At 43.3% G+C, this 23,439-nt stretch overlaps 9 protein-coding genes across 9 annotated transcripts; 2 read left to right on the top strand and 7 right to left on the bottom strand.

Moving 5' to 3' along the window:
• Window positions 1-212: 212 nt before the first annotated feature.
• On the top strand, window positions 213-4,295 carry O0I10_005403 (uncharacterized protein; the record flags this gene model as incomplete). The annotated part of the gene is made up of 24 exons (XM_058485448.1): window positions 213-395; window positions 454-597; window positions 660-784; window positions 853-944; window positions 998-1,134; window positions 1,199-1,368; window positions 1,421-1,510; window positions 1,574-1,659; window positions 1,722-1,757; window positions 1,818-2,001; window positions 2,055-2,182; window positions 2,239-2,332; window positions 2,394-2,453; window positions 2,510-2,617; window positions 2,676-2,719; window positions 2,776-2,865; window positions 2,927-2,984; window positions 3,040-3,091; window positions 3,150-3,240; window positions 3,296-3,415; window positions 3,473-3,578; window positions 3,641-3,746; window positions 3,804-4,144; window positions 4,205-4,295. The coding sequence occupies 24 exons, from the start codon at window positions 213-215 to the stop codon at window positions 4,293-4,295; spliced, it is 2,736 nt and encodes a 911-aa protein (XP_058343934.1).
• Window positions 4,296-4,419: 124 nt separating this feature from the next.
• Window positions 4,420-5,753, bottom strand: O0I10_005402 (uncharacterized protein; the record flags this gene model as incomplete). The annotated part of the gene is made up of 6 exons (XM_058485447.1): window positions 4,420-4,533; window positions 4,594-5,116; window positions 5,179-5,280; window positions 5,356-5,462; window positions 5,521-5,632; window positions 5,698-5,753. 6 exons carry the CDS (start codon window positions 5,751-5,753, stop codon window positions 4,420-4,422), a joined length of 1,014 nt encoding a protein of 337 aa, XP_058343933.1.
• Window positions 5,754-8,705: 2,952 nt separating this feature from the next.
• O0I10_005401 (uncharacterized protein) lies at window positions 8,706-10,288 on the bottom strand (the record flags this gene model as incomplete). Its single annotated transcript, XM_058485446.1, has 3 exons — window positions 8,706-8,909; window positions 9,758-10,083; window positions 10,162-10,288. The coding sequence occupies 3 exons, from the start codon at window positions 10,286-10,288 to the stop codon at window positions 8,706-8,708; spliced, it is 657 nt and encodes a 218-aa protein (XP_058343932.1).
• Window positions 10,289-11,162: 874 nt separating this feature from the next.
• Window positions 11,163-11,864, bottom strand: O0I10_005400 (uncharacterized protein; the record flags this gene model as incomplete). Its single annotated transcript, XM_058485445.1, has 2 exons — window positions 11,163-11,639; window positions 11,778-11,864. 2 exons carry the CDS (start codon window positions 11,862-11,864, stop codon window positions 11,163-11,165), a joined length of 564 nt encoding a protein of 187 aa, XP_058343931.1.
• Window positions 11,865-12,336: 472 nt separating this feature from the next.
• O0I10_005399 (uncharacterized protein) lies at window positions 12,337-12,927 on the bottom strand (the record flags this gene model as incomplete). Its single annotated transcript, XM_058485444.1, has 1 exon — window positions 12,337-12,927. The coding sequence occupies one exon, from the start codon at window positions 12,925-12,927 to the stop codon at window positions 12,337-12,339; it is 591 nt and encodes a 196-aa protein (XP_058343930.1).
• Window positions 12,928-15,379: 2,452 nt separating this feature from the next.
• Window positions 15,380-15,622, top strand: O0I10_005398 (uncharacterized protein; the record flags this gene model as incomplete). The annotated part of the gene is made up of 1 exon (XM_058485443.1): window positions 15,380-15,622. The coding sequence occupies one exon, from the start codon at window positions 15,380-15,382 to the stop codon at window positions 15,620-15,622; it is 243 nt and encodes an 80-aa protein (XP_058343929.1).
• A 3,514-nt stretch (window positions 15,623-19,136) lies between these two features.
• On the bottom strand, window positions 19,137-19,364 carry O0I10_005397 (uncharacterized protein; the record flags this gene model as incomplete). Its single annotated transcript, XM_058485442.1, has 1 exon — window positions 19,137-19,364. The coding sequence occupies one exon, from the start codon at window positions 19,362-19,364 to the stop codon at window positions 19,137-19,139; it is 228 nt and encodes a 75-aa protein (XP_058343928.1).
• Window positions 19,365-19,571: 207 nt separating this feature from the next.
• On the bottom strand, window positions 19,572-21,194 carry O0I10_005396 (3'(2'),5'-bisphosphate nucleotidase; the record flags this gene model as incomplete). The annotated part of the gene is made up of 8 exons (XM_058485441.1): window positions 19,572-19,599; window positions 19,684-19,859; window positions 19,929-20,183; window positions 20,243-20,442; window positions 20,498-20,546; window positions 20,649-20,833; window positions 20,898-21,023; window positions 21,083-21,194. The coding sequence occupies 8 exons, from the start codon at window positions 21,192-21,194 to the stop codon at window positions 19,572-19,574; spliced, it is 1,131 nt and encodes a 376-aa protein (XP_058343927.1).
• A 655-nt stretch (window positions 21,195-21,849) lies between these two features.
• On the bottom strand, window positions 21,850-22,936 carry O0I10_005395 (uncharacterized protein; the record flags this gene model as incomplete). Its single annotated transcript, XM_058485440.1, has 2 exons — window positions 21,850-22,688; window positions 22,750-22,936. 2 exons carry the CDS (start codon window positions 22,934-22,936, stop codon window positions 21,850-21,852), a joined length of 1,026 nt encoding a protein of 341 aa, XP_058343926.1.
• Window positions 22,937-23,439: the final 503 nt, after the last annotated feature.

The raw sequence follows: 23,439 nt of genomic DNA, 5'->3' as shown, positions 1-23,439 counted from the left end.
ACCTCTTGATCACAAAGAAACAAGCCCCCCCATTGTACTACTAAATAAACAACTTAATGATTTGGGAAGGGTTACTATAGTAGAACAATCAAATTTATGAGAATGAGCATTGTGGTTGGTTGGTGTGTGCACAAAGACCCAGCCGCATGAATTAGGATCGACCGCTCTCTCTTCTTTCCTTTCATCAATACCACCTCTACACACGTCTTATTATGAGCCAACCACAAAACCACCAACCCTCTGCAAGTTTCTACAATCTATGTGAACTCTTTGAACGACTAGCAAATACTCGTGGCACAGACTTGAAGAAAAGGCTCTTTCAACGGTACCTGCACGACTGGCGACACCATTTCGGCTATGACTTTTACGATGCAATGCGATTGTTTCTTCCTCATGTATGCACCATGCCAATTGAACACGTGTATGAAGGAACTCATGCCACCCATTTCACAGCTTGATCGACGACGTTTCAACATGAAAGAAATACGACTCGCACGTATATATACCGAGGCCCTTGGTTTGAGCCGCTCTTCACGAGACGCTATCGAATTGATCAAATACAAGCAGCCACCCACTGCTACATCACCGCACCAAAAAGTTCGTATGCATTGACAACGTTTTTGTTTCAATGTTGCTTATACACCATCTATCCTGCATAGAAAGCAACAGGCGATTTCCCAGCAGTTGCATTTGATGTCATCAACGAGCGATCCACTGTGCTTAGGGCCACACGTACAATCCACGACGTCAACAATCTTCTCGACAAAATCAGTGAAGCATCAGGGTAATGGATCTCTTTTTCTCAAAGTTGTTATATATCGAATACATGCTGATGGATGGGAGAAACTATAGCAATGACAAGGCTACGGTCAACATTTTCAAAGATGTGCTCAACACGTATATGCCTTTGGAACAAAAATGGCTTATCCGCATCATCCTCAAAGGTATATACAAAGGAAGGTAATAGCTACATTGGTATTCTGATAGGGTTCATTAGATTTGAATATTGGCATGACCGATAATTCCGTTCTACAAGTTTATCATCCACAAGCCCGAGAAAGATATGCTCATTGTAGCAACCTGGAGAAGGTGTGCAAAGAATTACAAGATCCTTACTTGAAGCTCAATCAATCGGTAAGAAAGAGGAATGACAACCAAAGGATAGCAATGATCTGATCAAAAGCGGTCTTGTTCTTAGACGATTCAACTCTTTCAAGCTTTCAAGCCCCAGCTAGGTACAAGGGATCGTCCAAAAGATTTTTCGAGCCTCCTATACAAGGGTCGGTTCTACATTGAAGAAAAGATTGATGGTGAACGTATTCAAATGCATTTCGATCGACGCACCAAGCAATTCATGTGGTTTTCACGGTACGTTTGGCAACGATGATGTCTTTGAATAACATTCTAATAACATTCATAGTCGTACGACGGATTACACTTCAATGTATGGCGGTTTCCCTGATGCGGACAATCTAGCTAGGAACGTTGTTTCATGTCTCAAGGCTGATACGTAAGTTACAAGCTGGATGCTTACTCATGACATGTCAAGGACTCAACGTATGGTATATATAAGGTTGATTTTGGATGGCGAGATGGTAGCCTATGATCCGAAATTGGATGTTTTTCTTCCATTTGGTACTCTCAAATCAGCGGCCAAAGGCAAGTAGTACAATGACAAACCATCGCCAATCATTCTCTAACGCACCCTCCGCTGCATGTAGATAAAACTATGGATATGCACAAAGCTCGGCCATGTTGTAAGTGGAATTACCCGTTTACTTGAAACGATTTGGGCTAAGGATTTACACCATGGTTAGTTGTTGTTTTCGATATTGTGTTCTGTAATGGCACTCCTTTGCCCGGCTACGCACTTGAAGAAAGACTCAAGGTTCTCAACAATGTCGTTACCGAAAAGTACGGTTATCTGAATCTCTTGGGACGCGAAGAAAAAAAGACAACGGATGATGTGATTGAAGCTTTGGATCATGCTATTCAGATACGGTTAGTATTTCATGCATGTACTACTTTATCATGTTCCTCATCAAAGCAACTAGTCAAGAAGGCATTATCGTAAAGAATCCCGGCTCCTTTTATGAACCAGGCGCACGCAACCATACGTGGGTCAAGATCAAGCCCGAGTACATGAATAGCTCAACCGACAACTTTGATTTACTTGTCGTTGGTATGACACGTGCTTGTCGCATACATCGAAATTACTCATCTTCTCTAAACGATTAGGTGGTAGCTATGGAACCGGTCGACGTGGCAACAAGCTTAGTCAGTTTCTCTGTGTTATTCGGGATGATCGTGTTGAGGATGATGAGAATCCAAGGTAAAGTTTTGTAAGTTCCTCTTTATCTTGAATACCAACTAAGAGAACGTGGTCATCTTAGATTCATTTCCTTTTGTATGATTGGAACTGGTTATACCCTGGATGAGCTGGGTGATTTCAAGTAAGCTCGTTTGAGATGGCAACATTCAGTTTTCTTATGGGGCATACACACTTTAGGGAAGCTTTCAAAGATCACCAACCTTACAATCCGAAGCGACAACCACCTTGGCTTATTCATCCAGAATATTCAACCGAGAAGCCTGACGTGATCATGAGTTACAAGACGTAAGCTTTGAGATACTCCAAGTCATGATTCCTTATCTTACTATGGTTCGCTCTATAGCTCACTCGTGGTGGAAATCACAGCTGCCGAGACCATCAGCTCTAGTAAGTTCACTCGACATTGTATTATTCATCGTTATCTAACAACGACCTCATTATAGATTCGTGGGGAACTGGATATACATTACGATTTCCTCGATTTGTTCAATTTCGACGTGATAAGAGCTGGAAAGATATCATGACATGGAGTGGTAAGGAATTCCCAAATTGAAGAGGAAGGATTATACTTACAAAAGTTTACGCCGATATCAGACATGCTTCGTACCATGCGAAGACAAAAGACCCGGGAAAGTACATCAAGCAGCTTTAAGTGAGTGCACATTCGGTTAATGAGTGATCCTATGTTGACATTAAGATCATAATAGGCAGCAGCGAAAAAAGCGACAAAGGATAGCTTCTACCGCATCTGGGCCAGCTGTACGTCGTTTATCATTATACGTTAGGCTTCAATAACAAATACATCTTGCATTTCTAGCGCGTACAACTTGGATTGCTGGGAAGTCAACAAGGCCTGGATACACGTGACATTGTTGAAGCATCATCATTGTTTTTGGACATGACCTTTTGTAAGTATAAGGATACCTTTTCAAGATGCACTAGCGCTGAATGAATTATATCCAGATGTGGTGACAGGAGACGATACGCATCCAAAAGCAACCCTTGAAGCCATGATCAAAGAGAATGGTGGAACCTTTATGCAGCAAGCACGTAATACCCAATATGTTATTGCAGGCACTGAAAGTAAGCATGGAGACCATTGTCTACAAGATGCAGTATATTGATTGGATCATGGCACAGATATTCTGGTCCAAGGCATTATCCGCCAAGGGATCTATGATGTGATTTTACCCCAATGGATCGCCGACTGTGTGGAGAAACAAGACCTTATTCCTTTGCAACCAAAGTAAGTTACCACTTGGAATGGTACAAAAGTCATGGTTATTGAATGGTTTCTTTTTTGATTAGGTACATGAAATATACCACCAAAAGGACCCAGGATGCTTTCAGTGCCAGTATCGACAAGTGGGGAGATTCTTACATGCAAGATTCAACCGAGCAAAGTTTACGTGAGGTAAAAGGAGATGAGAATGTGGGATAGAGATGTGCGATGCTAAGTGATTGGATATAGGTGATGGAAAGGATGCCTCTCAATGTGAATGATGATACCCGAGAACTCGCGAATGAGATCCAAGAACGCTATTTCCAAACTGTACATATTCCTGGGCGGATATTCCAGCTGGTGAAATCATATATTGACGACGATCCTCCAGATCCCAACATTGACATCAACGATATGGATATGGCATGGGTGATAAAACAGCGGGCGCATGAACGATTAGAAATGGCAAGTGTGGATCTTCGTTTTCGTGGAGCGGAGGTGACTCGAAAGATTGAAGACGGCATCACGCATGTGATTTCTGATGAGAATGATATGGAGCGGATACCACGCTTGATCAAGGCTTTCAAAAAGTAAGTTGGATGATCAATTCGTTGGTTTTGCTATCAACATTAACCACGCCTTGTGCTTAGCGGGCCATTGCCGCACTTTGTGACAACCGAATGGGTCGATGCTTGCGTATTGAATAAGACCTTAGTCAATGAAAAAGGCAAGTATCTTTGAACATTTATATATGTGCAGCATCATCCTTATTCTTGTCTATTAGATTACCAACCCAAGCTCCCGAAAAAGATGTTAAAAGAACCCACAACCCCATGAAAACGCTTGTAATTTCAATGTATTGCTTTTAAAATGAAATGCTACTCTCTTTTGCGATTCGACAAAGTCTTGCGATCATTCCAGATAACTGTAGCACGCTTTGATGACCATCCGTGATACGCATATGTGTCAAGCCGATTTCCTAAAAACATGCTGAATGAGAACGAGGCATGATTTGATCTCCATGTCAGAAAACACTTGCCTTTAAGAGATCCAGACGTAAACCTTCTTCCAATGATCGCATGTTTTTCAATACCCGGCTCAGTGTTGTAATGATATCGAGTGAAGAATAGCCAAGGTCGTATAGATCACGCATGGTTCTATCAGCTTCCTTGACGTTGCCATCCGCACATGAAGTCAAGATACGTTGCAAAACAGCGGGATGTGGCTCATCACAGACTTTGTAAACGTTTTGTGCATTGACTTGCTTGAAGCCGTAATAGGTGGATTGTAGATTGTTGATTGCTTGTCGCATATCGCCATCAGCGGTGAAAATCAGAGCCTCCATACCATCGTTGGTCACATCCACATTCTCTCGTTTGCAAATCTCCTGCAGGCGTGATAAAACTTCGGCATCTGTCAATTTGTTGTAACGAAGGATAGCACATCGAGATTGTATGGGTTCAATAATCTTGTTGGATTGGTTGCAAGCAAAGACGAATCGTGTTGTATTTGAGTATATTTCCATCGTACGTCTCAAAGCCTGCTGCGCACCTCCCGTCATACTAGGTACATACAATGCATCAATTTCTTCTCGTTTCCTGCTACTATGTATGATGTATCATACCTGTCAGCCTCATCCAGAATGATAATCTTGTGTCTTCCTTGGGGTAATGTAACCTTCTTTTGTGCAAAGTGCTTGATGCGATCACGCACCATATCAATACCACTAACCATCATCACCATCAACCATAAGTATCTAGATCATCATCATCATCATCATGGATCCACCTAGTAAACATACCGTTCATCTGATGCATTCAATTCTAGCACTGCGTCCTTGTATGCACTGCCAAGTAACTCGTGTGCGAGACATAGTACACTCGTCGTCTTTCCAATACCCGGTAAGCCCTACAAGAACTTGATCAGTCCACCTTGCTGATTTCTCGGAAGCTCGACTGTTGCTTACAGCAAGAATTAGGTTGGGCATGTTGCCGTCGCGTGCAATGACTTGTAATCGAAGAACGGTGTCTTGGTTGCCGACAATGTCTTTGAGTAGAATGGGTCTGTACTTTTCCAGCCTGTGTATGCCTGCCCATTTAGTAACGATCACTGAGTAGCACTCTCTACCGTATAACGCATTTACCAAGGCACCATGTAGCCGACGGCTTCTTCTTGTGGTTTTGTTGGTTTGCTATCCATTGGGAGCTGGCTTTAACGACGCGTTGACAACAACTGGAAAGAAAAAAAGTACGCGCCGTGTTCGTTAAGTGTTGGCCTTTGAAATCGCGCTCGTGCCTGCATTCATCGTGTGTGCAACGTGACCCACTTAATAGTCGACAAAAGTACCCTACATTGTACCTCTAATAGCATTTACTGATCTACTAATAAAGAATGAGAGAGGGTTTGATGGTTTATGGACAAACCTCCCATTCATTGTAAACAACTTCATATTGATTGTCATTTAAATTGAAGCAAGTATTCTCATTATCAAGCATCAAAGAGGAATGACATTGGATTGGATAAATGAGGAACGTGTGTTATGACGTTATAGACAATCACAACAACAGGGACAACCGAATACATCCTTTGTTCAAGACACAATGAATCAATCAGACCATTTCCCCTTCCTCTCTTTATTTCCTTTATCACAGCATTTACAAATGGTTACACTTTTACAATCCTGCATAAACCTTCCCATAATACAATGCTTCAACTCTCCACACTCGATGAAGTCGAATTCAGCAAGAAAAGTGGCCTCTTACACTATAGAGACTTAAGAAATGGTTGGCCCTTGATAAATCCCACATCATTCAGCAGAGGTGGATTGAAAGATACAACGGGTTGTTCCACTCGGGGAGATACATCGATTTGGAATGTTCCTATCCTTTGGGCGTTCATTGTGCAAATGTGAATGGATGAACGTGAGGTGGCGAGCTATATGCATGGCATCTCAAAGCATGGAGTTGGATGATGATGGTTGTACATGTTTGACAGGTTGCACAACGGACCACGATAGTAGATGCCGTGGAATAGCGTGCAAAGTACGGTAATTGAATGCACCAATCGTTCAGGATGAAGCGTCAAAGTCAAGTGACAATGGAAACAAAAGAACAAAGGCTCCTTTTCCACGCGTTGTATATATCCAATTCCTTCCATCCCATGTACCAAACCAACATCCATATCCATATCCATATCCACAAGAAGTTGTATGTATTGAACAAAGTTGCTATGCGTAAATAAAGCTGCTTCTATACAATGGCTATCTGCTGTTCACGTGAACAAGGCTGTAAGGCAAGTTGCTGCAAGTAAAGAACGCTGTTAGGGACAATGACGTAAAGGTGTAGCTAATAGCAATTGCTGAATGAATGAATGCTGTTACGATTGGTCGTGGTCGAGGAGCGTGCAATAGCGTGTGTTGTGTCAAGAGACTCGTGTGTTGTAGAAGAGTGACAAGAAGGCTGTGTACACGCCATGGACTTGCCATTCAGCCAAAGACAATCGGATCAAGGCAATCGTAGGCTTGACATGATGGACTGAAGCAGGGCAATCGTTCGCAGATGGTAGTTGTATACTTGAATGGGGTAATAGTTGAGAATGGGAGGAAGAGACAAGAAGTTGTGGGAGTGGAAGGAGTGAAAATTAAAGTAGGTTGAACTGATCTTGAATGCTATTTCTTTGTTTGAGCGTTGCACAATCAAATCATCTCGAATCAAGGAAGTTCAATGATGGGAATGATGGGCTGGAGCGGGACAATCGTTCATATTCATTGTTTTGGGCAACAAAGGTGAATGGAAGGAACGGGCTATTAGCTGGCAGTTTACAAATAACTTTGCACAATAATTTTTGTGAAATTGGATGATGTTTTGTGTTTGAGCGTAACTCAACCAAATCCACTCGGACCAAGGAAGTTGAAGGATGGAAATGATGTGCTGAAGCAGGACAATCGTTCACATGCATTGCGTTGGGAAACAAAAGTCGATCGGGAGGAATGGTCTATCAGCTGCCAACCTATAAACTGTATTAAGCAGTGTGTAGTATCATGCATTGGTGTGATGTATGTATATCAAATGTAACGAGAAAGTCTTTGAGAATGCGTGTATATTCAAAAAGAATCAACCTATCAATCTAATGTCTGAACTACGTATTTATACATCGGCTATAGAAAAAGTTTTAATCCAATGGCAGGCTGTTGACATGGGTTAGCGTTGATTGAGAGGTGAATAATGTGAGATGCTGGCTTACAAGTGGACATGTCTCACTTGGATGATTTGTCTGAGATGTGATAATGACCGATCTTAATCACTGGTTCACCACATCACCCTCCTCCAGGTTCATTATAACGCGAAGAAGTAGTGTGTATAAGTGAAAAAGGGAAGAAAAGAGAGAGTATGAGAATGTGTGGGGAAATGTAACACTTATTGGAGGCGGAGTGATTTACGCACGGGTTGTTTCGGATTGCTGTTCCGTTGTCTTTTGCGTGAGTGGTTTTTGCGAGGTGCGTCATTTGTCCCAGAACTCGTTTTGCCTTTTGCGTTTCTTTTTCTCTTTCCACGCGTGTTCTCAGGCTTTGGTTCAGGTTGTTCACCAAGTCTTTTCCAGTAATCGTGAATGGTGTGTACGTTTGTAAACGACGATTCCCTAAGTGTCGTCCTCTTCACGATAGCCTTCCCATCTTACCAAGTATTTGTACTTGCCAGAGCCACTTTATGAGCAACACAGTGATCGACAACGTATATCGTCACATGGCAAGTCGTAGTCTTGGGATATCAACTTCAGCCGCGATGGTGCGTAATTCTACCAAGAAGTTTGCCTCTGATGTCCTTCAACACATAACTACCACCTCGTGTCTTCCTGACAACTGTGAATGGACCGTCATGTGGAGTATCGAGCTTGCTTCTTTCGTTCTCTGGTACGATCACCACTACTTGGTTGTTGATAGGGAAATCAACGATGTATCGCTTATCATTGAAGGCTTTGTTTCTGCTTCTAGCATGGCCAACACCTTCTCGTTGATTGCTGGAAATACCACGTTCTCCATTGCTTCTCCAATCTCTCTTGCAACTCTTCTGTCATTGCTCTCACATCTGTTTCCTGGTTCGATAATCACCGAAGGTATTCATCTTCCTGCAAACATGAGGGAAAAGGGTAGAGTCATGCCTTCGATATCTTTCCATTGATAGCAAGTTGCACACCTGGAACGAACAAGTCCCAGTCCTTGAGAGCACCTTTGATCAGTTTTCTCAAAGTCCTTACCGATGTTTGCACCCAACGTTCGGCTACGCCATTTGCTCGTGGGTGATAAGGAGTTGCCAATCTATGGTCAAAGCCAGTCGCTTGTGCCAATTTCTTTACAAGCTGATTCACAAATTCCGTGCCATTGTCCGATTGCAAGTATCTCGGAAAGCCGTAACGCCAAACACTTGGATCAAGGTTTTGACAATAGTATCAGACTTGCTATTTGGCAGAGGTCTGGGCGTCGGCAATGTTCTGTGCATACATCAACCGCTAATTTGGGCCAAGTATGTATTGTTGTCACGTGTAGGTCTAAATGGTCCTGCCAAATCGATTGCCCAGTGGTCTGGTTGGTAGGAATGAGAGTGGATGGAACGCAATGGGCATACCCTTTTTCACAATGTTGGACATTTGGCATTCGTTGCATTGTTTTACAACTTCAACAGCATCTTTGTGACATTTGCCAATGGATACCGTCGCTATGCAACGCCTTCACAATTGCAGCTGCACCAAAGTGACCGAAGAGGTGATACTTTATCAGTAAATCTTTGCGCTCTCCTTCTGGTGGTTCGAACATGTCATCGAAGTCATCGTCGACATCATTTGCCTTAGCAGCTCTACGACAATATCGTCGTTATCATCACCCCAGCCTTTTGCCGCGGGAAAAAGGCGAGACAGCTGATCAGGCAAGATGTTATCCAAGCCTGGCAAATGCACGACATCAAACTTGTACTCGAGGATGTGATCCAACCAGCCGATCATCATTGCGTTAGCAACTCTTTGGGTGTGCAAATAGGTAAGTGCTCTGTGATCCGTATAGAGGGTAAAGTGATTGCCCCACAGGTAGGTGTGGAATTTTTCCAATGCGTATACCACGCAAGCAATTCTCGTTTTGTAGTTGAATAGTTACGTTCAGATTTCGACAGTGCACGAGCCATGAAAGAAATGCGCCGAGTTTCACCATCAATAACCTGATACAACACCGCACCGATACCCACATTCGAGGCGTCAGTGGCCACCGAGAAAGGATACGCCATATTGGGATAGCGTAGAATCGGGGTGTTCGTCAAGATCTTTTGTATAGCAATAAAAGCATCAGTGCTCATATCTGTCCATTCATCATCGAGCTTGTCGACGTTGCGTAATTCATCCAAAGGAGCAGTTAATGTGGATATTTTGGGAACGTGCTCTCTAAAGTAGTTCACTACACCCATGAATCGCTGAATATCCTGGTCAATTTTTGGGATAGGCCAACTTTGGATGTTGGTTAATTTGCGTGGATCCAACGTACAGCCGGCTTCAGACACACAAAACCTAACAGGTATACTGCCTTTGGGCAAAAGTGGCATTTATCAGCATTCAAAATCAGGTTGACTTTCGTCAGAGTGCTTGATAGCGCGAGCAACATGTTCAATGTGCTCTTCCATGGTAGCAGAGAAGATGACAATATCGTCAACAAAGCACAACACAAAATCTGCCATGGGCTTGAAAACGATGTCCATAACCCTTTGAATTTGGATGAAATGGGTTTTAACCCGAAAGGACAGCCTCTAAACATGTATTGCTGTTTCTTGACCAAAAGGTTGTTTTATGCCTATCATCAGGATGGATCTCAAATCGATGAAAAGCACTCTTTAAATCCAAAGTCGTAAAGACTGAAGCACCATATTCAAGCCGTGAAAGATGTCACGAATGAGAGGCAATGGATGCCTATCATCAGCGATCAAACGATTAATGTGGCGTGGATCAAGGCAAGGTCTTTTGCCTGTATAATTGCCATATGCATCTTTCTTAGGTGCAAAGGTCAGAGGAGAGTTCCTAATGAAGTATACGGTTGCTGGTTCTACAGTACCATCCTCTAGCCATTGATCAATCGTTTCTTGCAACACAGGCTCGAGTGCAATAGGAATTGGATATTGTCGTTTGTATACAGGTGGATGATCACCCGTATCCAAGGTAATTACCGATTCCGCAAAGTACAAAACGACGCCTTTGAATCTTTGTTATCTAAAATGAGTGGATCAATCTTTTTAAAGAAAGCATCTCTCTGCTCATTCGTGCCTGCTGGTGAGTTGTTGGGTTCATAAGGCTCGGATCAATGACAGTGCTATCCATAGCACTAGGAGCAACCATATTAGGCCACGCACTTGTCAACCCTGTAAAGCCAATTCCCATCTTGATAAAATATCCATACCCAAATAAAACAGGATCTGGATCTGGTAATTCCATGACCTCGAACGAATGAGAAAATTTTTTATCAGAGTACTGACATTCACATCTTTGATGGAGCCTGTTCTAGGCACTGTCAAGCCATCGGCTGCTAAATGGATTGAACCATCAGTGATAATCTCAAAGTTATTGGTGACAACGAAATTTTTATTGACAAGGGAATGGGGTGCAACCCGTATCGAGCAAGGCCATGATCTCTATATTCTGTATCATGATAGGAATTAAAAGGCATTCGTCAGTCTTTTCCTTTTGCGTTGCTCTAACCCAAATGTCATTCTTACATTGTTTGCTAGAGCTGCCCATAAGCTCGTCGACATCGATTTCGTTGTGCTCTTTGCCCAAATACTTGAGAGCGGCAAATCTTGCCATAATCTTCTTGTGCTGCTGCTTAGCCTCAGCATCCTTCCTGGCGTTGTATTCAAGCATAGGTGTGCACGAGTGACCTTTGCGGTAAGGAACTTCGTGGCAGAAGTCGCAAAGTCTGTTGCGTTTGGGCTGTTGCTGAACACCATGCTTGGAGTTGGCGAGTTTCACCACCGAATAACAATGGTCAGTGTCATGGTCGCCTTGCTTGTGGATTCGACAATAAAGAGCCTTTTCTTTGCCCTTGTCCTTCTCCTTTGCCTTTGCCCTTTTTAGCATTGGCCTTCTTGTTACCCTTACTCTTGTTGTTGCGTTTACGCTTGCGAGTGGGTTCTTCATCATCAGAATTGTCGCTGCCAGATAATTGTTCCAGTGATCATCATCATCATCATTCTCTACCTCAGCCCAAGGTTTGCTCTGATCCGAAGCTCTTGACATCTTGTTGGCATCTTCTACAGTGCCAGCAAGCTTGACCATCTCACTCATTGAAGGTGTTCATCGTACCTCATATGAAACTCGCATGACAACATCCCAAATGGGCTTACGGAATTGATCCGCAACGTTGCACAAAGTCCATTAGCAAGGACTTGTCATCCGGAATATGATGCCGTTGGGCATATTGGTTGATGGCCAAAGCGAATTGGCGCAAAGACAGCTTCATCTTCTTTTGTTGCATATACCTGATATGCATCAAATGGTACAATTCAGCGTACGGGCTTTTTTCGGATAAATCGGTTCTGAGTTCCACCTGAAACCCTCGTACGTATTATCCTTACACGCTTGATGATGGATGCCAAATCCAAGACCTCTTCTCGGGAGCACAAGTAAAGAAAATACACCGTTCCCAGTGATCTTCCTTGGGTACCTCATTGACATGAAGGTACGTCTCGAAGTCCTCGAAAAAGTCATCGACAGAGGCGTGTACAATGGATGACGCTTGTCATGGCGGTCTTCGGTTTCACCTTGAATCTGCAAGGGTGGCACATCCTTCTTGAACGGTAGGCAAGTGAACGATATCTTTCAAAGCCTTCTTGCCTTGAGATTTTGCCCTTGGATGACGAAGGACCAACTCCATCATCCTCAAGAAAATGCTGCTCTTCAGCAACCATCTTTCTTTCTGCTTAGACAATAACTCGTCGAAAGACTTGTCATCACTAGCAGCAATAGCGGCCTTCATCTGTCGGTCGCACTTATCAGCTTCTTGCTGACAATAAGAACGCATAACATAGGGCGTGTTTGGGCCAATCTTGCCCGAAGAAATTTCTGAACCAAGAGGCATCGGTGGCCTTTTGAAAATGATCTTCTCAATGACCATGTCTTCGTCCGATACTGATTCAGCATACTTTTGTAAGCTATCCTCATCATCGTCCTTGCTCTTCCTTCTCTTTAGGATCAGAGTCGATTTCCATGGCGTCAGCGTTTCCATCATCAAGATCCTTAATGACTTCTTCACTGCGTTTAGATAAGCCATTGGCTTTGCTACCTCTGGTGGTAGACTCGCTCTCTCAGACTTCTTAGTTGTTTGTTTTTGGATAGGATTGGGTGACATGTTTGTTGATAGGTGTTTGTTTGCAAAATTCAAAGAAAAAAATGTGATGTATGTATATCAAATGTAACGAGAAAGTCTTTGAGAATGCGTGTATATTCAAAAAGAATCAACCTATCAATCTAATGTCTGAACTACGTATTTATACATCGGCTATAGAAAAAGTTTTAATCCAATGGCAGGCTGTTGACATGGGTTAGCGTTGATTGAGAGGTGAATAATGTGAGATGCTGGCTTACAAGTGGACATGTCTCACTTGGATGATTTGTCTGAGATGTGATAATGACCGATCTTAATCACTGGTTCACCACAATTGGCCCTTCCATTCATGCAAAGCTGCTGAGTTACACAAAGACGTCCCTCTGCATCTTCGGCCGTATTATAGTCATACTATTTGACAATGAACAAAGACCCCTATCACACTTACAAACATATAAAAAATTAGAGAATCTCAAACTTTACAATGAATGTGGGGTTTTTACTAGTGGCAATGTGTTGTTTAATAACAAGTACTCTTGTGAAAAGTTTCAATGTTCAAGGTCGCAAACAGCCCAAAAAATATTTGGGTCGTCAGCCACTAAAGAGGTCGACCTCCAGATCCAGTTTGGCTGGTGGCGACATTTGCGAAATCTGGGATTGGCAAGCTTGATCGTGAAACTTTCACACAAGGTGCTGTTGGCCAAGCCGAGCACATTGTTTCAATAAAAACCACACGTTTCATTGTAAAGTTTGGAGATATATAAACTTTTTGTGTTTGTAAGCGTGATGTTGGTATGAAGAATGGTCTTTGTTCATTATCAAGTAGGTGGACTCCTGGCAGAGCCAAAGATGCAGAAGGACCTCTTTGGGTAACTCAGCTAAAAAGTCAGGACTTCAGGGACAATGCATGACAGGTACGCAACCCTCATTTTCAGGTCATACATTGGCAGCTAATAGCCACTTTTGTGCATTCACAACTCTTGTGCATTCTATTGTAGGTGGACGATGCTCCTGCTCTAGACATTCATTTCCATGATTAAAGTAGGTTGATCCGAGCTGATTTGGTTGAGTTACGCTCACACAAGTTTACATCGGTTGAGCTACATCGAGCGTGCTTTATGTCCAGAGTGATGTAATCTCTCTTTGACCGCAGCTCAGTCAAATCAGCTCGGATCAACCTACTTTAATCACGGAAATGAATGTCTGGAGCAGGGGCATCGTTCCCATGCAGTGGATCTCGCAACAATGATGATTGGATAAAAGTGGCCGTTAGCTAGCAATACATGCCTGTTCCTAGATGATCCATAAAGTAATTATACATTGACCCTTTCATTCATGCAAACGTGGCTGTGTTACACAACACGACCCTCTGCATCTTTTGCTCTGCCAGGGTCCAGCTACTTCACAATGAACAAAGACCACTTCTCATATAGCATCACACTTACAAACATAAATAAGGTGCCTGTATCTCCAAACTTTACAATGAAACGTGTGGTTTTGAATAGAGCAATGGGCTCGGCTTGGCCAACAGCACCTTGGGTGAAAGTTTCACGTTCAATGTCGCAACTAGCCCAAAAAATATTTTTTTGGTCGTCGTCGACGAAGAGGTCGACCTCCAGATCCAGTTTGGCTGGCAGGCGACATTGCGAAATCTGGGATTGGCAAGCTTCTTGATCGTGAAACTGGCACCCGAGGTAGTTGGCCAAGTTAGGAGCACATTGCTCTATTCAAAACCACACGTTTCATTGTAAAGTTTGAGATACAGGCACCTTTTATGTTTGTAAGCGTGATGCTATATGAGAAGTGGTCTTTGTTCATTGTGAAGTAGCTGGACCCTAGCAGAGCAAAAGATGCAGAGGGTCGTGTTGTGTAACACAGCTACGTTTGCATGAATGAAAGGGTCAATGTATAATTACTTTATGGATCATCTACGAACAGGCATGTATTGCTAGCTAACGGCCACTTTATCCAATCATCATTGTTGCGAGATCCACTGCATGGGAACGATGCCCCTGCTCCAGACATTCATTTCCGTGATTAAAGTAGGTTGATCCGAGCTGATTTGACTGAGCTACGGTCAAAGAGAGATTACATCACTCTGATTACGCTACTCGATGTAGCTCAACCGATGTAAACTTGTGTGAGCGTAACTGAACCAAATCAGCTCGGATCAACCTACTTTAATCATGGAAATGAATGTCTGGAGCAGGGACATCGTTCCCATGCAGTGGATCTCGCAACAATGATGATTGGACAAAAGTGGCTATTAGCTGCCAATGTATGACATAAAAGTGAGGGTTGCGTACCTATCATGCATTGTCCCTGAAGTCCTGACTTTTTAGCTGAGTTACCCAAAGAGGTCCTTCTGCATCTTTTGCTCTGCCAGGGTCCACCCACTTGACAATGAACAAAGACCACTCTCCATATAGCATCACGCTTACAAACATAAAAGGTGCCTGTATCTCCGAACTTTACAATGAAAACGGGGCTTTTGATAGAGCAACGTGCTCGGCTTACAACAGCACCTTGGGTGCCAGTTTCACGATCAAGCTTGCCAATCCCAGATTTCGGCATGTCATCACCACCCAAAATCCGTGGATCTGGAGGTCGACCTCTTCGACGACGACGACCTTCAAAAAATATTTTTTGGGCTGTTTGCGACCTTGAACGTGAACTTTCACACAAGGTGCTGTTGGCCAAGCCGAGCACATCGCTCTAATAAAAACCCCACGTTTCATTGTAAAGTCGGAGATACAGGCACGTTTATAATGCACGAAAAGCAAAGTGATGGAGTTGCTTTTCCTAGTGGATGGTGTCGGCTGCATTAACGGAAAGATGAAGAGCCGAGTGAAACCGCACGTGGTGGTTACAGACACGTCCTTGACAGGTTGCTACACAAATGGATGATGATGATGATTGCCTTTCGTGAAGGTACGTAAGTAAACAGCATCCAATAATGAAGGTGTGTCAGGGTATGCATCACATTTGCATGTAGAAGAAAGTCGAGCTGCATAAACCAATTTGTATATGTAAAAAGATACATATACATATTGAATGAGTCACTCATCCTGAAACTCAATGGAGGGATCTCTTCACTTTTTCTCTTCTCAAGCTCCTTATTGTATCACAAAAGCCATGTACTTCTTGCATGACCGATAACCGGACCACCTTTATTATTCCATCTTCGAAGCAATAGTATGTAATCCACAAGCTAGCAACCTCCAACAAGCGTGTAATAAATAAACAATGCTTTATTTCATCTAGCTATCTTGCTACTGTACATTGCCACCACCATCGTCGTAGTCGTCCTCCGTCATCATTCGTACTCGTACTCGTCACCAGTCGTCAATCTCATCCGTCACACCAACATCCAAAAACACACAAGTTGAAAAGAATGGGATCTTGCAGGCTTCCTTTTGAATCTCGTTGTCGTCATCATTGTCATTGTTGTAGATGGGGTGATCATCGTAATCGCCATTGTTGTGAATGTGGTAATCATCGTAATCGTCGTCTCTATAAATAAGAAAGCAAGCAAGTTAGATCATACGATGCCGGGAATGATGACGAATTGTTATACCGTTAGGCGATCCTCTCCAAGGAAGAAAGCAAATCAGAAGGAATTCACAAACCAAATCACCACCATACGAGCAACGTCGGGCGATCCCTTGTTCTTGAGAAAGCACTGCACGAATCACGCAAGGCCAGTTCGATCCATGGCAGAGAAGGACTCACTTACGTAGAGTCCAGGCTCATAGTTGTCCTCATTCATCCTCTCCAAAGAAAGAATGATTCCCAATCCAAGCCTTTCAATCATTTCCCACCTCATGAAAAGAAATCCTCAAAGGGAAAGAACGAGCCTATCACGAGAAGAGCGTGTTGGTTAAACACATTCACAAGCTGTTGCAAATCCCCTTTTACCTCAACACGGTGACCATGCTCTTCCAATAATCCATCGTCATCGACCCATCAACTCAAACGCAGGCCTATAGAGCCCTGGACGCGTTCCAAGAAGCTTTTCCAGCACACTTGGCTAGTGCAGAGCGACGCAGCGACCACTTGATACAGGCTGGGACTTGAACCCAAAGAGATGATGATGATGCCCCAAGTTGCATTGCCTGACCAAAGAAACCTATTCAATTCATTATTAGCACACACACAATAAAACACCCTTTTCATTGTTTGTTTCATTGTACTTGCCTTTTCCATATACACAAAGACCCGTTGTTGTTGGTTACTGGAAACCGAAAACCATGGTGTAGTATAGTTGAGCCGAAACAAAACGACAAACCAGCCAACGTCTTGAAACCAAACTTGCCCTCTATACAAGCTGACGCGTCAATGGAACCAAGTCGGCTGCAACATTGGACTCTGAATGTACCTGTTGACACCAAGCGTAGAGCGGGAATAGCAACGAGCAAAAGGAAGCAACAATATCGCCATGGCAACCACCAACCACCAACCACGCTCATTCCTCGGCACTTTGGACACACTCACTCCCTGACAATGCATGTTCAGAACTATGTTAATGCCTCACAAACAACAAGAGCACTCTTCTATAATACATTACCTTGATCTCAATGTCGTGAATGGAATAAGGAAAGGTGGGAGAAAAAGAAGAGAAGCGTTGTCTCAAGTCGTGGAGCTACCGACCCCCAAGTTTAAATCCCCCTACTGCTATTACACTGAGGCCACTCAATTACCCTAGACACACAGCTCACCCATCATGATCATCACCCTCACGATAGACAATAGGTACACATAAATAATAGAAATGATCCTCACGTATAGCAAAAGGATGTGTGTCATTTTACACTTTACATGATAATGATGATCCAACAACAGCCACTGCCTTACTATCAGATCAACTCGAATCAAGGAAGTTCAATGATGGGAATGATGGGCTGGAGCGTGACAATCGTTCATATGCATTGTATTGGGAAACAAAGGTGAATGGAAGGAATGAGCTATTAGCTGGCAGTTTACAAATAACTTTGCAAATGATTTTTGTGAAATTGGATGATGTTTTGTGTTTGAGCGTTTTTCAGTCAAATCCTCTCGGATCAAGAAAGTTGAAGGATGGAGATGTAGGATGCTAAATTCGGATTACTAGATACCTCTAAAGGATTGCTAGAATGCTAAATTCGTGATTATTGGATAACTCTGTATGGTATCGAAATAGCTTATGGGCTATAATTGACGATCACTGTAATCTCATTGTTGTAATTGCAAATAAAGAAACATGGTTGGAAGCGGTGTTTATTTAAGACAACGTAACAAACGAATCCAACCTCAACCATTGCTGCCAGAAAGGATGCTTATCTAGAGCGACCAGTGTTTTGCCTAGCAACCTTGTTCCTGGTAACCGGCAGATCCTTTTTTCACTTGAGTTATTATCATTGCAGCTATACAAGATGCTATCTTATGATATCACAATGCTTACCATTAGGAGCGAATACTGGCGGACACTTGTTGCTTACGGAAGAAGGTTGCAAGTCTTCCCAAGGCCGTTCTTTATCGTCGAGGTCAAAGTTGTTGGAAGAGCTATATGGATATCAGGTTAGTATACATAAGCAACGTAATAAACCATAATAACATACATAGTTGGTACAGGGACGTCTTCTTGCACCACCACCACAGGATCCTCTCATTCGTTGTCATCACATGGATTCTCCCTTCCTATATTATAAAATGGTAAGTTTTTCGTTCAGCACATAATGGAGTCATACAATGATGTACACAACTTACCCTGTGAATCCGAGTCATCCCCATCGGTGTCATCTGAATGATGAAGACCATATATAAGTAAAAAAAAAAGACAAAGTAAAAAGCACATTTGAACACTTACTCGTACTGCTGTTGGAGGTGTTGTTGCTCCAGCGCTTTGCCAACATCAACATGGCACCTCAATAACGAACACATGCTCCAAGAGGGATATGAGCTGCAGCTCTATTCTCGAGGAGTATGATGGCGTTCATTTTGACTTCCTCATCAAGCTTACCCCATGTGATGTCGCTCGGCAAATGGAACCTGCGGATGATCTCGGGCTTGATGCTACCCAAAGGAGATGTCGCACGTTGTCACATGACCTTTGGGCTTGCGTGAGTGTCAGCTGTGGGCTGTCGGCAGGCTTATACCTGTCGTATACAGTGACAACGAGACGTTGCATCAGCGACCAGCTGAATTGGACCGCTCTAAAAGTATCCTTGGTAGGCATGGCATCGGGAGGAAGCACATTATTGGCAGCTGTGCCATTGTTGGGAGGAAGGTCCTTCTTGGGGGGTCACCTTGACATATGGCCTTGGCACATCCCTCTGAATTGCCGGCAAGTTGCTGAACAACGCCACTGATGAGCTGTTCTCGAAACGGTTGGCAGTTTCAACCTCTTCACGGATCCCTTGGTGGACCTGGATATCATCACGGGCCTTGATGATGCCGATGAGCTCTTGAAGCTGGGCCTTCATGGATACAATTTCGGCCTTGAGACCTTCAACCTCATTGGACACGTTTGACAACAAGAGGGTGTCAGATGACTGAGTGGAGGACAAAGCACCCAGTAGGTTGTCATCATAAGCTGTCTGCCGCCGTAGGGTTGCATGTTGAAGTTTTGCATCTTGTATGATAGTTGTAGAAACGAGGAAGAGAATAGGAAAGAACAAGGATAATTCGACTCAAAGTTGTGCATTATAAAGAGGATGGCTAGATAAGAGAAGCGAGATGTAAAAAGAATTAATTGATTGGATACAATGGCTTTATTGATTTATGCTGGTATCTTTTGCTCACACTTTCAACACCTTTTGGACAGCTTCCAACACGCGGTCAAAGATCTTTGCGTTAGCAGCAACAACACCCTTATTGCTCTCAAGCGTGCGTCCAATAGAGAAATCCAACGGCTTGCCATGGATGTCGGCTACCTTGCCACCTGCTTCAGTCACAAGCAACGATCCAGAAGCATGATCCTGTATCATCCAAATCATTGATGAATACCCAATACCCTTTGCATGATAAGTTACGTCTCATGGACTTACCCAGATCTTCTCGACATAGGTCTTGCTAGTGGGCAAGCGCAAGTAGATGTCACCATCGCCACGGGAAATAGAGCAGTATTTGGCTTGGCTATCCATTCTCACAGCAGGGCGGGTGATACCAAGCAACTTTGCAATTTCAGCTGCATCACCATGAGAAGAGTGACCTGCTTCAACCGATTCACAAAAAGTAGCCTCCTCAGTTGTGCTGATATCATTGAAATGTATCTTTGTCTCGGTTTCATTGGCAAATGAACGCTATAATGAAATGGATCAACATCCCTTCATGATGTATTTCATCCAATTGCAATAGTTACCTGGTAAGCGCCTTCACCACGTACTGTAATAAAGAGCGTGCCCTTTTCGCCTTCAGGATTCTTGGGATCAACAGCAAGGTTGGGAGTACCCATGACACCAAGTTGCACAACACCATCAACAATCAAAGCCAAACACACGGCGTATTGTCCACCACGCAAGAAACCCTTGGTACCATCAATAGGATCCAATGCCCAATGACCTATATTGATGTATATTTTGAATAAGTGCATTCACCAATTGTCACGTATACTTACGTCCTTTAGCACCACCGGCATAATTGCCGCGATCAATAGCTTCCAAGATCTAGATTGTAAAAACCCGACAAGTGTCAGTGCGCTAAATCTCATCATGGATTGAAATGCCGAGGTGCATAGACCCAAGTCATCCCTTCCTCTATAATCTTACCTGCTCTTCAGAAAGTTTCTCGTCATCCTTCAAGACACCATTGGTCAAGCTGTACACCTTTTCACGGAGCACTTTGCCGGCATCACCACGTAAATCCTTGGAATCTTCTTCACCGATGATAGGATCGTTGGGGAAGGCCTTGTGCAAGTATGTGTTGATAATGGCTTGAGCCGAAAAGTCAGCGACTAGAAACGAATACGTCGTCAATGAGCTTTTTCCATGAAGGCACGTAAACAATAGGCGCGTTACCAGTGACAGGCGACTTGTCACCCTTAGTGAGGGTTTCGTTGGCAACGAGATGCTGGAATACGGACTGGCAGACTTTGCTGGCTTGCAAGACAGCTTGAATGGCAACAGATCTTTCTTGAGCGAGAGCTACATGACGCGTTCATTAGGTATACAAGCATAGCATTTCACTTGCACATTCCACTTACCGGACATTGGTAGAGTATAAAGGTGTCTTGATAGATGCGACGAGCCGAGTTTAAAAGATCTACGATTACTCAGGACCGACTCACGGGCCGAGCGAGCAAAGGCGCCGATCATTATTATCCAATGCACAACACAAGACGAAAAGGCGCAAGATTGCGCAAGATTGTGTATCCAATGAACTCTTGATATACATGAACACAAGGCTGTCTCCCAAACCCTATATCTTTATATGCTTTTAGTTTTGAATTATGATCCATTCACCACGTTGACCCCCATACAGCTACATTGTCATTGACTACTCTGTATCATTAAACGATGAGAATCATCATGTTGTATAGCCGCCCTCTTCCCCTATTCAATGTTGCTATGTGACACAGGCCAATGCCCATTGATCCAAAAGTAACACAGCTTGTGCCGTCATTCAATTGTGAACGTTTTGCCGTGGCAGGAAGGGAACCCTGAACTTGCGCTTGTTCAGAAACAGGGTTTCTTCATTCCTCGGAAGGTTGCCATCATCACGGACGCTAATACAGCGGTAAATTTCTATCTCCACGGCAACCATAGTCGTTAGTCATATTTTAGCGTGCTTTGGCATGATCAGCAATAAGCTCAGCTGCATTGGCATAAAGTCAGTACAATAGTAGAATGAAAAATGAACGATTATTTATATACAAGATGGGACTCTTCATGTGACACATCGGGAAAAAATAAACACACAAGGATGAATGAGAAGGGATAGCTATATACTTTCTCTCTATGAGAAGCGAATTCAACCCACCGTAGTGTAAGCAGGAGGAGGTTCATAGAGAGGTGGTGGTCTGTATTCGGGCAAGTCTAATGCACCTATCTTATCGAGAAAGGCAACATGGTGACCTTGGAGTTGAATGTCTGTTTCAAATGACAAGCTTCTTTGGGTACGCCCCAATCCAGGAAATACCAAAGTCATGAGAACTTTTAACGAGTGTGTAACGCTGAATAGATCATGATTCCCATTGTTGTTATATCGAGTGGTGGTGGTGGTTGATGGTAATATGGTTTTATGATCTGGGAGATGGTATTCAAATGTATTCTGCCAAGGCTCTTCAAGGGCTTGCTGCGGTAAACATTGTCGCTGAGGATCGGCTCGTGAAAGCACATGAACCGTATGCCCAAAAGGTTTTCCATCGAGACATCGTCGCTCAAGCAAAAACACAACAATCGAAAGTAAACGTACACCGGGAATCACTGGCCATAATGATAATGTCAAGGGAACGGTTGATCCTACTGCCAATGATTTGCTCTCCACAAGAAATTGATATTCAACGTATTGCCCATGATGTCTACGAGAGTCGATGGTGCGAGCTACATTGTCCCCACTGAGCAAGGCATGCTTGAATGGTACACGCATCAGCTGTATCGGATGACTCTTTTTGTATCGTGTTCCAGAAGATGTGCGTAATTGTGCTGTTAATCGATATTCTACTTTGATGCCTTTGCTGTTGATGGTTTCAGGCATGTCGCCCAAAGTAAGCCGAATTTCAAACGGATATCTTCGGGTATTCCCGCGGAATGAAAACGTCGCTGATGAAGGATCCAATTCATGGTGGTATTGAATAAGTGGTCTTTTGGCTATTGAAATGATGATAAGTATGATCATCTTTGTGTGGGATGGGAATCGTGAGTTACTCACTGGATGGATGTTTCATTGTTAAGTACCCCTGAAAAACCAACGTGATTGAACAAATCGATCGCTTTAGTTGAGGAATGTCAATGTAGCCGCGCAACACAGTGGTATCATCTTCAGCATCAAGGTATAAGGCGGGCTCCAACAAGCGTAAATCAAATGTGGATGATGATTGTTCAAGGAACAACAGCATGGCAAGTGTGTGGGTTAAAAGGAGGAGGAGACGACGTGCAACGAGAAAAAAAGTTTGTCAGACCAAGGACGCTTTAAATAATCCTTCGAGCGGTGAATGGGGTGTGTAACGACGATCCAGAAAGCAACATTAGAAGCAAAAGCAAAGCAACCGAATTATAGTAACTGGACTTGAATCTACCATTGTCGATGTTGGACGCTTAGATAAACCCCACATTCTTATTTGCTATCCATCCCCCACTAATATTCAGGTTGATCACTTGCCCGCGGATTAAGGAATTCTCCGCAGTCGGTAAAGCAAGCCGGGTCATTTCATATTTACTTGGGCTGTGTTGTGTTGTAGTACGCATGGATGATCGGAAATACAGGAGGTGATATAAGCAGACTCAGCATCGTATACTGAAAGGAAACATTAACAAAGAAGGAAAACAACAGGAACAATTGTAGATGCGGTGGAAAGAGAAGGGTTGGTGATGGTGGTGGTGGTGGTATACATATATACAT

This window comes from Lichtheimia ornata, assembly GCF_029851405.1.
Source record: "Lichtheimia ornata isolate CBS 291.66 chromosome Unknown scaffold00021, whole genome shotgun sequence".
Taxonomy (NCBI): Eukaryota; Fungi; Mucoromycota; class Mucoromycetes; order Mucorales; family Lichtheimiaceae; genus Lichtheimia; species Lichtheimia ornata.
The sequence above is the reverse complement of the archived record's forward strand: the minus strand, read 5'-3'. Positions and strand labels throughout refer to the sequence as shown.